The sequence below is a fragment of the Lemur catta genome, chromosome 21, assembly GCF_020740605.2.
Source record: "Lemur catta isolate mLemCat1 chromosome 21, mLemCat1.pri, whole genome shotgun sequence".
Classification (NCBI taxonomy): Eukaryota; Metazoa; Chordata; class Mammalia; order Primates; family Lemuridae; genus Lemur; species Lemur catta.
Window position 1 is genome coordinate 27,880,773 of NC_059148.1, and position 13,596 is coordinate 27,894,368.

Consider the following 13,596-nt stretch of genomic DNA (forward strand, 5'->3'; position numbering starts at 1 on the left):
TTTGTGGTTTCTTATCAAGACATATTTTAAATACTAAGTTAAAAAAAGATTCAAAGGAGAATCTCACTATTGTAAAGTACACATTTGTTGCACTTGTTTATGCTATATATTTGAGATATGTTGTATGTCAAAGACTTAAGCAGGAAATAGGATTATAGTTGTGAGAATGACTGAAGCCCCTGCCCTTGTAGAGTTTACTGTCTTTTGTGCTTTAAGTAGATACATATTTGCCAAACATAAAAAAACCTTAAGGCAATACTTATCCATGTCATCAGTGGCGATAACTATGGATGACCAAATGATAGTGACGATTATTTTATTATACTTTTATTGAGCAATCTAAATTCTCTAACAAGCACTGCTTTTATAATTTAAGAAATGTATTTTTTAAAGTCTTACTACATTAATATTTTTATAATTATCCTTTAGAAAGACCAGATTTTACATGTAGAAAACCTGAACACCCACAAAGACTTAAAAACATAACCAAAAAGAATCTCTCAATGAGTGCCAACTTACTTTTCCATTCTTGATTTCTTCTCGAGCTAGCTGCACAACCCTTTTAACTTTGGATGCTATGCATAAGTATTTGAAAAACCTCTGGTGAGCAGACCAGAATTGACCCCACATGGACTTCTTCATTCGTTGCTCAGCATCAATCAGATCTGCAGCTTGCTGAAATCTCTCTCTGGCAATAACCCACTGAAGATATACAATCAACATTTCAGATATTTCATCTTTGAGCACAATTAATTTTTTAGAAATGATTGATTCAATCAAAATAATGTACATTGCAAGGCCATTTAAAATAATCTAATAAATCATTTTCTATAACTTCAGAATCTCTAAATAATTGTTTTTCCTAGTATGCTCAGATAGAGTGGACTCAAATTAGGGCTGCATCCTAACGTAGTCATTCTAGAAAACAGTTATATTGTGATTTTAAAGAACTCTGCAACTGATATAAATGGCTTTTTATGAATTATTTTTAAAAAGTGAAAATTTACAAAATAAGGATACTGGTTCAATAGCCTGTCATCTGGTAATTTATCTATTTGTTGTTTTTTTGTTAAATAGCAGAAACACATTCCTGTGGGCTGGTATATATTACAATGGACAAAACAAACAGAAACATTATCAGATACCTTAAATAAATACTAGGAATTAAGAAAAACTTCTCACCAGTTTGACTGCTTTGTTATACATTTTAACATAGCTCTGAGAAAGAAGAACTTCCTCAATTTTAAAGGTCACTCCAGTAAAGCTCAGCTGTCGTGCAATGTACATTCCTCTAAGCTTCATATCCATAGCAACTATTTCCATGGCACCGACACCTCTGAACAAAATTGAAACACACAGTAACTATCAATAAAGTAGGATTTCAACATGCAGTAAAGGGGTTTTAGCAGTAACACATTTCTTAGATTACTGAGACCCATATATACCATAAACTCCATTACCTCCGTTCCACTGCTTGAATAAAATCACTGAATTCTCTAAATGGAGTCCCCTCACCCCATATTCCAAGACGGTTCATATAGGCCATGTTGCGTGGTTCAGAAGCACCTGAAAAACCCCAAAATGAAATATATTATAGCTGAAAAAAACCCTACATATATCTTTTAAAATAAATAACTACTCACCAGTGGCACTAGCATAAACAACTCTGGCTTTTGGCAATTTGTTCTGAAGCTCTAAAACTGCTAAACCTGTCTTGGTTGGCTTTGAGGAACCAACAGGACATAAGTTTTTTGCTTTATGACATTCATCAAACACTATCTGTAAGGAATGAATTAAGGAACACATCACATTAATAGTAAGTGTTTCCAATCTTTCAGAGAATAGTTAACTTTTATTTCCCTGAGGTTTTCAGAGTGTCTTTTCCTTTAAAATTACAACTATAAAGGAAGCTCCCTCCCTCTTTAGCATCAAAGGCACCCACTGAATTTGGTATTTATCTTAACCAGATACTTAGTTCTTAATTAAAATGGAGGGAAAAGCCTACTACAGCAAGAACACTTATATTTTGGTACATTCTGTTAAGTAGAAAGCATGATTAGAAACCAAGTTAATCAGCATTTCAAAACGTGGTACTCCTCATGCAGGACAGCATAAGATATGCTGTGAGCAAGTAAGCTGGGGAATCACTAAATTAACTGTGTTCTTTCCCTTAGTCTTTGCAGGTACTTTACTATGTAAACACATAACGCGAAGTCCCAAGAGGGAAATATAGTATTCGGTCTATTAACATTTTTCTAAACCAGGAGCTTAAATATTGGTCTCCGATCTGACAGATATAAAATAGAATCAACTTCCTAACCCCCTTGGACTCTATGTAATCAATAAAGCTCTCACTCCAGCATTTATTTAACCTCAAGATGCCTGTTTTCCAAACGTCTGTCTTTATATAATTTTTCTGTCATTAGAATATGAAAATATTTGCTGTAAAGGATACCACTCCATCGAAGTCATCACCGCACCAATGTAGAAGCTGTTTTAACCTTGTTTTATATTTACCACCGGACTGGCTCTCACCAATAAGGGAAGAATAGGTAGCAAAAATAACACCCTTTTTCACACTCCCGTTATGTTTAGAAGAAATTTTTCCATATTTAAACTGAGAAAAGAAAACAGAAGCATTAGTATGCCTTTGTCTCAGAAACATTTATCCCACCCAAACTTCTACAAGCAAGAACTCTTGACCTGGTACGCCCATGACAGGTTTTAGAAAAGTCAAAGTACCTTCACCTCCTAAGATGATATACATAATTTTTTGTATCTATGTACAGGTACACACACACACACACACACACACACACACACACACACACACCCCTCTGCAGTACAAGGATCCAGTTTTCGAAGTCTCAAATCTAACACCAAAAAAAATTAAAAGCCACACAAACTACCCTGTAAGAAAAAAGCCAAAATATTTACTCTTCAAATGTTTATTATGAACTTACTATATATACAGTATTGTGATTAAGTTCTGAGGGATACATAAGAATTACGAGTAATAGTTAACGTGCCCTTCTTCAATTACTCTGCTCAGAAAGCAGAAACATTTCTAGATGCCAATTACATGTTTTTAGCTCTGAACTGTTGCTAGTCATTCAGGACATAGTACTTTAACTACCAATCCATCCAGTAAAATCCATCCAAACAAGCCACTGGTGAACAGAACAACAATGAATCAACTTAGGACTCATGGGGAAAGTAGACTTGTAGTTACTTATCCAAATGGCTGGTAGACAGGCACCTGCAGGAACCGTACCTATCTATTCTACCCTTATAACACCAACAATTAGTGCGTGCATAGTGGTCAATAAAGACTTGCTAAGCAAACATTAAGATTCTAAAAGATGCTGGCACACATCTTACTCCACTTTACAGAATTAATTCCCCATAAGTACAGGTACAGGTATTCAAGTTCACTAGCTAAACAAATTTTGAAACCAGTCTTCCCAAGTCACAATTCTGTATATGGTGCCTAGGATTTGGCAACCCACAGTGTAGGCACACTATTTATCTACACTGCACCCTCACACACACATAGAATGGTATCTTTATCTTTATTTATCTATTTATTTACTTTTGAGACAGAGTCTCGCTCTGTTGCCCTGGCTAGAGTGAGTGCCGTGGCGTCAGCCTAGCTCACAGCAACCTCAAACTCCTGGGCTTAAGCAATCCTTCTGCCTCAGCCTCCCAAGTAGCTGGGACTACAGGCATGCACCACCACGCCTGGCTAATTTTTTCTATATATATATATTTTTTAGTTGGACAGATAATTTCTTTCTATTTTTAGTAGAGACGGGGGTCTCACCCTTGCTCAGGCTGGTCTCGAACTCCTGACCTCGAGAGATCCACCCGCCTCGGCCTCCCAGAGTGCTAGGATTACAGGCGTGAGCCACCGCGCCCGGCCTATTTATTTACTTTTTATTAGACAAAGTCTTGAACTCCTGGTCTCAACTGATCCCTCTCACCTCAGCCTCCCACATAGCTGGGACTTATCAGCACAAACTAACCGTGCCCAGCTAAAATTACTTTAGAAACAAAGACAAAAATGATACTGAAGATTTAGAGAGCAAACTGGTGTGCATTTTACACTTAGAGCACATCGCCAATTTAGACTAGTCATTTCAACTGTTCATGACAAGTGGCTACAGCCTGGCATAGTATTTAGCACACAGTAATCCACAAACCAACAATAGCAGCTAGCACTCACTATATCCTTTCTGTAGAATAACCCATTTCATTCTCATTAAAACTGTACAAAATAGAAATCATTATTTCCATCTCACGGATGAGTCAATATTTACCAAACGATCAACTGAATAGAAAATTTTCATACCTTATTTAATGAATGGACCAAAATGTTTTTTGCTCCTATATCCCTCAAATCTCTTTCAGCATCATACTTTAAGTCATTTGAAACACTAAACCTACCCAAAAAAAAAGAAAAAAACAAATTACATGCAAATTACATCATTCTAGCAGAATTCAGAAATAAATAAAGCCAAGTCTTGACATTTCAAAAAAAAATACACCTACTCATGAAAACCCATCCCCACATGCGAAAGTAATTATTCACTCACAAAAACTTCCACAGCCAGTCTTTAACACTTACCATAATGCTCTCTTTCTACTTAACAAATAATTTTCATAGATGATTCCTGCTATCGTCCTTCCTTTTCCTACACCAGCACCATCACCTATTAAGAAGCCAGCACGATCTCCATTAGGGAGGAAAGTTTCATGTTGCTGAAAAATAAACAGCTAGTATTTAATCCTTCAGGTTATTACTGTAATCAATCTCTCATACATTGTTTTAGAAATAAATTGATGCTAACTCTATTTTTATATAAATGGCATGCAGTTCAGCTTTTTTAATGTGGATATTTTCTATGTATTTACTATGATGTATTCTTTCCTGGTACTCTACCATGTACCATGTAACTAAAGTTTAAAAAAAGCCAAGGATTCCTCCATATCCCTTTTAACACTTGCATAATCAAATACAAACTTTTATATCACACATAAATACAGGGATAGTTGGCTACTTTGGTCATTACTTATTTTAAGGATATAGATTTTGACTGAATCATTTCAAGACAACTAGTGTGTAACTCTGAATTCATACCCTTTTAAAAGCCCACACAACACCCCAAAGTAAAGTAGTAACAGTTTATTCAATCACCCCTCAACAGTGCAGGTGCTCAAATCTTTTCCAACTAAGGGGGGGGAAAAGCTACAACAAATATCTATACATATCTTCTTATCTAACAGACCTATAGAATAGATTCCTAGGAATGGAATTGCTAGGTCAAAGGATATATGTGTTTAATTTTTTTTTTTTTTTTTGAGACAGTCTCGCTCTGTTGCCCGGGCTAGACTGAGTGCCATGGCATCAGCCTAGCTCACAGCAACCTCAAACTCCTGGGCTTAAACGATCCTATTGCCTCAGCCTCCCGAGTAGCTGGGACTACAGGCATGCACCACCATGCCCGGCTAATTTTTTCTATATATTTTTAGTTGTCCAGATAATTTCTTTCTATTTTTAGTAGAGACAGGGTCTCGCTCTTGCTCAGGCTGGTCTTGAACTCCTGAGCTCAAACAATCCACCTGCCTCAGCCTCCCAGAGTGCTAGGATTACAGGTGTGAGCCACCGCGCCTGGCCTATGTGTTTAATTTTAATACATATTCCCAATAAATTCCAGGAAGGTTATGATACTTGTCATTTCCACTGGAAATGCACTCTCCACATTCCTGCTATACCTTTTTATTTTTCTAACACATAAAACTTTTCTAAAAATCACAGTTATAAGATTTTCATCAAGGAAAACTTACCTTTGGATTAAAATAATTATATTATATAAACTAAGATAAAAATATAAATAGTACAGGTAACTATAAAATACTATCGCTTACCTGGGCTGCATATGTAATTGCCTCAAGCTGTAATGCTGATAACCAGCCATTATCAATGGTTTCTTCAGAAATGGATGTTTTGTACCAAACATCAGGAGGAGTAACACTGGATAAAGAGCTAGTTTCCACTACAGCATCTGGGTGACGTAAGCCAATTTTTACTAAATGAAAATATAAAAATATTCCATTTTAATTATTCTAAGTAATAATATTTCCAGTTTTAAGATACTGCAATTTTTTCCTATGATGGAGAAAATATAATACGTAACAATTCACTTGGAGCCTCCAATAAAAAGTCACTGCTGGTAAAGTACTGTTTAAATTTGACTAAAATGATTTATCATCTATGTATGGTTGAAATGGACTTGCTGACAAAAAGATCTACAAAAACACCAATGTAGTTCATAACACAAGATTCTCTAGTAGTAACAGAACATTCTCCTGTATATTAAAAATTGTTTAGTTACTTGAATCATTCACCTTCATTCAGTAAAACAAATGTGCAATATAATTTCACTCTGGAAGGTACCTAAAAGGAAATTTTGGCTATAAAAATAAACAGCAACTAACTCCCCAAAATGTACAACATGAACAGGTTAAAACAGTGGCAGGTAAACTTTTTCTATAAAGGGTCAGATAATAAATGTTTCTGGCTTTGTAGGCCATCTCTTATATAACTACTTAACATTACTGTTGTAGTGTCAAAGCAGCCATGGACAATAAATAAGCCAATGGGGATGTCTTTGTTCTAATAAAACTTTACTGACCAAATCAGGCAGTGATCCAGATAGTTTGCTGACCTGTGGTCTAAAGGGCCATGGATAAACTCTTTCAATGCTTTTGCAAAATCTATTATCTGGGGGGGAAACCAAAAGTTCAGACAAACACCTAAAACTCATCTTAAATGACTAGAAAAGTATGGGATCTTAGAGTCCATCTGCAATTGGTGAAAATATAATTGTAGTTCAATTTAAACAGTATTATTAGTAGCTTTTTATAGAAACAGAGTATATGAAAGACAAATTCTAAACATAAATTTATTTTCTGTTATTAGCTCATATAATGAAAAAGTGAAAATGTTATACAAAAGCTAAAAACTTAATTTTCAACTTCATATAGTGGCTACTAAAAAATGAATCATGGTCGTTATACAAAAAACATAAATGGTGTTAATGACAACCACTGATTACAAATAGCACAAATTATTTTATTTTTAAGATTCCAACATTTTCATGATTTTAGACAAGCTACATACAATATACAAAGCTAAGATACATATTTATGTCTCTACAATTAGCTGATTTTATAATCACTACTCACATAAGCAAAATTAACCTGAAACAAAATAGAACCCAAGCTTTTTTTGTTTTGCTTTTAAAAGACATCAACCTAAAACAAGGTTCTAAATTTGTATAGGAAAAAAAAAAATGCAAAAAACCACAGTAAAACTTTCATGTAAATATTTTAAAAGCAGATTACATTTTAAAACATATTACAAAGCCCGTATTTGTCAAGTCCTGAGGTACCCAACAGTGAAAGGTCCTAACAGCTAACAGTGTGGGGGGGAGAGTTATTTAAGCTCAAGAGGAACCCTGAAGTCTTTCATTATTTTGACAAATCCCATAGACATACGTTTTATTGGCATATACTCTGCATAGGTTTCTGCATGACCCATTTCTTCTTCATCTTCTTCCTCTGGCTCATCTTCCTCTTTTACAACAGGAACCTTCTGTAATACAGAAAGAGCATGGTCAATCCCAAATCCAGAGACTGGAGATCAAACCAATGCACAGAACTCTTCTGCAGGAACACCAATAATCTTCAATCTTGCAAACATGATGTACCACTTCCATATTCCCTAAAACGTAGGTCACACTCCGTGGCTTCCCTGCTTCTCCAATGATGAGCACAGGCAATGACAACCAACTCTGCCCTTGATACCAAAATAGGTCACTAGAGGACTCCACTTCCTTCCAGCCACCATCATCTCAAACTACCTTCCCCTTCAATACTGCCCACCACCCTCCCTAATGCCCAGAACCCTCCCCACCCTCAATCCTGCCCTTCATTCCAGTTCCAGAAGTAGCAAGAGCAAAGTCGGGTGGGGGGTGGTTGTTCCTTCTAGTCCTGGAAATGAAATGAACCCTAACAAAAGGTGGATGAGCCCCAGTGCACACCCTCTATCATCACCGGCAGGACCTAAGTTTCACATCCGCCTTTTCAGTTCACTGCCATCTGTCTCCTTCCCCTCATATCCCAAAATCAAAATTCCAGAAGACTAGGGTTTACTGGATCTTCTGAAATACAGAGAATTTCCTTCAGACTTTTGTGTCTTCACAGACACGAGAACACTCATATATAAGATGGCCACATAATTGACTCTTCAAACCTTGGCATATATGAGAGTAAAATGAGGAGCTATTAATAATTACACCACGAAGGCCAAGGATGGTGGCTCACACTTGTAATCCCAGCACTTTGGAAGGCCAAAGCAGGAGGATCGCTTGAAGCCAGGAGTTCAAGACCAGCCTGGGCAACACAGCAAGCACCATCTCTACAATAATAAAAATTTAAAAATTAGCAGGGCATGGTAATGTGTGTCTGTACCCCCACTACTCAGGAGGCTGAGGTAGGAGGATCTCTTGAGCCCAAGAGTTTGAGGTTACAGTGAGCTACTATTATTGTGCCACTACACTCCAGCCTGGGTGATAGAATCAGAGACCCCGTCTCTAATTTTAAAAAAAACTTACACCAAGAAAACAAGAGTAAATCCAGACTGCCCCAGCAATCCAAGTGAATGGTCACCATAATCATGTTTCCCTCGTCTTTCTCTAGGGGATCTTAAATGAGTGGAAGTAGGAAGGAACAGGGGAATAGGAAGACCATGAACAAGCCTCTTTTCGTTACCAGTAAAACCATTAGGAAGCTGTTTATTAACATGTACTTGTTCAGTGAAGAGTATAAAGAATGACTATGAAACTCAGTATACCAAGACACGAAAGAGGAAGAGAAGAAAAACCCAGTCACCCAATCAGAACCTATAGGTTAAGGTAGGTTAAGCCAAAGTGAAGATGGCATTAAAAGGTAAGGACACACTCTCTTCTCTACCTCAGAGTCCACAGCAGAACATGCTGGTACACAGACGCTCAATGTGGAAAGGAAGAGGGGTGGGGCACAACCATCCAATCAACACTAACTCATGGACTCTTCAGATAAAATCTACAAGACTTAAAATGTTCTCATAAATTATCCCAAAATGAAACCCAATTTCAGATATTAGAGACTAAATTGGACTGGCCAAAGAAACAGATTTGAATCCCAATTCTGCTGCTATTTAATTGTGTAGCCTTGGGGCAAGCCATCTAACTTCTGTGTCCTCTCCACCCCCCACCTTCTTACCTTTTCCTAGCCTATAAACTAGGAATGCATTCTATGCTAAAATAACCAATCTACTTTCTTCCTCCACTCCTTCTTCTCCTACCTAGATTTTCAAAAAAATCATCACGGGTATAATTGGAGGATAAATTGATAATACTGAAAAATCACTGAGAAATCCAGGGACCAAACAGGTACATTTCTAAGCCAGGTGGATGTGAAATGGCAACTGACATCAGGCTTACGGTCAAGGAGATACCTGGGGATGAGGGAGACCATGATCCTTGGGACCCCAGCCCAACACACAGTGTGGACGCTCACTACTCAAAGCCAGGCAAGTTTTACAAGGTGGGGAATGTGAGCCCAGCGTTGTCATGTACTCCTATTTTGCAAGAGAACTTGGAAATCAGGATTCATTGACTCATTTTTTGAGACAAGCTCTCACTCTGTAACCTTGGCAGCGGCATCATAGCGCATTGCAACCTCCAACTCCTGGGCTCAAGTGATCCTCCTGCCTCAGCCTCCTGAGTAGCTGGGACTACGGGCTTGAGTCACTACACCTGGCTAATTTTTTAATATTTTTTGTAGGAATGGGGGTCAGCTCAAGCTGGTCTTAAACTCCTGGCCTCAAGGGATCCTCCTGCCTTGGCCTCCCAAAGTGCTAGGATTACAGGTGTGAGCCACCACACCTGGCCAGAATTAGGATTTTTATGTATCAGCAACAAACTCAAAATTCTTCAAAATACTCTGGAGGCCAAACAATCTTATCAACTAGTTTTGATCCACAGACTACCAGTTTACAATCTCTGTTAGATGTTTCCTAACTGCTAGGCCAACATAGAACCTTTGGTATATTATGGGCTGGAATGAGAACACGAGTAGTACATTAAGAGTTTCTGGAAGAAAATGCATTCTTAGTTTCCAAAAATCAACTTGCAAGTCCTGTTGGTACACGACAGTAAGTTAACTTGGTACCCGCCAGCACTGGTTCTCCTGGTCCCTGTGCAAAACCTCAGGTGCAGGCTGCTGTACTGTCTCCAATTCCATATTCTATCACAAGTCCTAACCTTCCTTTGGTATTGTCATGTGCAGTCATCTCTCATTTCTCTTTTTTCTTTTCGCTTCACACTTTTCCAATAATCTCTGCCTAGTTTAGTTCCTTCTTTCTTCCCTTTTAGATTAACCAGCTTCCCAACCTGTCTCTCTTCCCTACACCCACCATCCTGTATAACCAGCAGGTCCCCCCACTTGCAGCGACTCCTCACTGGCACCATGTCCAAAGTCCTTTAAATTCAACTCAGGACGCTCCACAGAGCCCAAATCTACCATTTTCATTTCTTCCTGAGAGACAAGCATCCTGGCTTATTGTCACCTAAGCACACAGTCACCACCTCTTCTGTGTCTACTAATGCTTTAACTCCCCTCCTAAAGGGCCCTCTCAAAGTCTCTGCAGATGCAAAACCCAAGCATCACAATTTGAGCATCATATTGTACCTTTAGATGCCCTTTATATTACTACTTAATCCAGAAAGTTGTCAAATTTTCTTGAAAGTAGAGTCATACAATATAATTCTTACAGAAACCCACCACACACACAATTACATACAGAGACTACTAAATAAATGTATAGAATCCACTGATCTGAAACATAAGGTATTTCCCAAATGTTAAAAAATTATAAAATTACTCAAAACTATACCAGTGTATGATCAGACAGCTCATAATTAGCTACATATTCATGTTGAATGCTAAAATGAACATAATTATCAAATATTTTTGGTTCTTTTTTCTGATCAGGTGAGATTCATAATAAAAAGAAGTCAGCGCTGTGTGTAATACCACATCCTATCAAATCTGCAAGTTTTAACCACGATGTTTAGTATGTGTTAGTTTATTACAGTAAAGTTTAAGCTTACCCATTAGTTTATATAACTGAGTAGCCCCCTTCCATCCAAAAAAAAGTGTTGTGAGGGCTGTTCTAGAGCACTTTTAGTCAAGTGTACTCTCATACTACACAAAAATAGATACAAGTATTGGAAACTCACCATTGTCGGGGAAAAACTCCTCATTTTCATGTCATTTATCCATATTCTTGCTACTTCTTTATTAGAAGACTCTTTCTTTACTGTACCATTGCTTACATCAGCTGAAGGGGAAAAAAACATCACTTTATATTTTTGAAGAAAATCACAATTTCTTTTCCTATAGTTTAAAAATTCGTTAAAGTTTACCCAATTCACAAACCAAACAACATCAATCTGCCTATCACTAACTGAAATTAACCACAGGCATTAAAACATGAAAATAAGAATTAACTTTAGGGAGGTAGGGAGCAGAAATAAAAAAAAAAAAAAAAAAAAAACAACGAATTAACTTTACAAAACAAGTAACTCAAAAGAAAATGTGTGCATGGGAAATTTCAAAATGATTTCTCAGAAAAACACCTTAACCAGACTATTTGATAGTTTAATATAAATACCAAGAGGCAGACCAGGCGCAGCGGCTCACACCTGTAATCCTAGCACTCTGGGAAGTCAAGAAGGGAGGATCGCTTGAGCTCAGGAGTTCAAGACCAGCCTGAGCAAGAGCGAGACTCCATCTGTACAAAAAATGGAAAAGAAAAATTAGCTGGGGGCATGGAAGCATGTGCCTGTACTTTCAGCTACTGAGGCAGGAGGATCACTTGAGCCCAGGCATTTGAGGTTGCAGTGAACCATGATAATGACACTGCACTCTACCCGGGGCAACAGAACAAGACTGTCTCCAAAAAAAAAAAACACCCCGCAAGTACCAAGAGCCAATATTACTTTTTTTTTTTCTTTTTTTGGAGACAGAATCTCGCTCTTTTGCCCTGGCTAGAGTGCCGTGGTGTCAGCCTAGCTCAAAGCAACCTCAGATTCCTGGGTTTAAACAATCCTTCTGTCTCAGCCTCTCGAGTAGCTGGGACTATAGGCATGTGCCACCATGCCTAGCTAATTTTTTCTATGTATTTTTAGTTGTCCAGATAATTTCTTTCTATTTTTAGTAGAGACAGGGTCTCGCTCTTGCTCAGGCTGGTCTTGAACTCCTGACCTCGAGCGATCCTCCCGCCTCAGCCTCCTAGAATGCTAGGATTATAGGCGTGAGCCACTGTGCCTGGCCCACTGTACTAGACCTTATGCAACCAAATCTATCCCACTTTCTATTTTGTTCTCTAAACTCTTTCCTCACAACAGCACACATCCACTCCTTTAAGTTATGATGGCATATACTTCTTTGAGGAGTGGAACACTCAGGAAGCCAGCCATATAAAAGGCACAGGCTTACTCATTAAATCCAAAGACTCTAACAAAAAGCATCTTCCACTATCTGCTGGCTAGCCCCAAGTCCTGGAGGAGCCATTCCAGATGCTGCCCTGCACTTTACCCAGGTCAGGGACACAGTCCTGTGCTCCATGGCAGAAAAAAGAAATCAGTTTTAAAACAGCTAAAATGATTTCCCAACTGGCATTTAGCTGTCAGATTGCAGTTTTAGTTCAGGACAATGACCTTGAGAGTAAAAAACTACAGCTACAAGGTCACAATGATATGGACCCAAACACAAAGATTAGAGTATCTGAAAATCTCAATTTCATGTTACTGGAAACAAAGCTCCACATCATCCTACAAACACTTCCTGCCGATCCTTTTAGAATGCCCCTAGCCGTCTACTTATAAAAACACAAGCACATTACAACTTCTAAGCAGTCAATTCTGTCACAAACTTACCTACTGTTTTATATGAAGCATTAAAAATTATTTTCCACAAATACTGATATAGCACCTCTTGTATGTTCCTGCAAAGAGCTGGGGGCCATTCTGCTGGGTGAAGTGTCCCAGGAGTGGAGGAATAGGCGCCATGTGTACTCACAATCAAATTGGTTTCACTGATCATCACTTAAGAGCACATTCAGGAATAACACTGATCGGGTGTCGGGCAGATGTGTGGGGGGGATGGGTGTATACATACATAGTGCAATGCGCACTGTCTGGGGGATGGACACGTTTGAAGCTCGGGGGGGGGGGCAATATATGTAACCTAAACTTTTGTACCCCCACAACAACATGCTGAAATAAGAATTAAAAAAATAGGCCGGGCGCGGTGGCTCACGCCTGTAATCCTAGCTCTGGGAGGCCGAGGCGGGTGGATCGCTCGAGGTCAGGAGTTCGAGACCAGCCTGAGCAAGAGCGAGACCCCGTCTCTACCAAAAATAGAAATAAATTATCCGGCCAACTAAAAAATATATACACAAAAAAATTAGCCGGGCATGGTGGC

At 38.3% G+C, this 13,596-nt stretch overlaps 1 protein-coding gene across 3 annotated transcripts in view; it reads right to left on the reverse strand.

Moving 5' to 3' along the window:
• The window catches only part of SBNO1 (strawberry notch homolog 1), a 50,675-nt gene that overhangs the window by 22,581 nt on the left and 14,498 nt on the right, over positions 1-13,596 (reverse strand). For all 3 annotated transcript variants that reach the window (XM_045534962.1, XM_045534965.1, XM_045534963.1), the window contains 10 exons: positions 11,349-11,449; positions 7,561-7,657; positions 5,929-6,089; positions 4,628-4,761; positions 4,352-4,442; positions 2,456-2,617; positions 1,644-1,779; positions 1,461-1,566; positions 1,183-1,336; positions 520-702 (listed from right to left, as the gene is read on the reverse strand). In XM_045534962.1, coding sequence (XP_045390918.1) covers positions 520-702; positions 1,183-1,336; positions 1,461-1,566; positions 1,644-1,779; positions 2,456-2,617; positions 4,352-4,442; positions 4,628-4,761; positions 5,929-6,089; positions 7,561-7,657; positions 11,349-11,449 — 1,325 coding nt within the window. The remainder of the gene's footprint in view (positions 1-519; positions 703-1,182; positions 1,337-1,460; positions 1,567-1,643; positions 1,780-2,455; positions 2,618-4,351; positions 4,443-4,627; positions 4,762-5,928; positions 6,090-7,560; positions 7,658-11,348; positions 11,450-13,596) is intronic.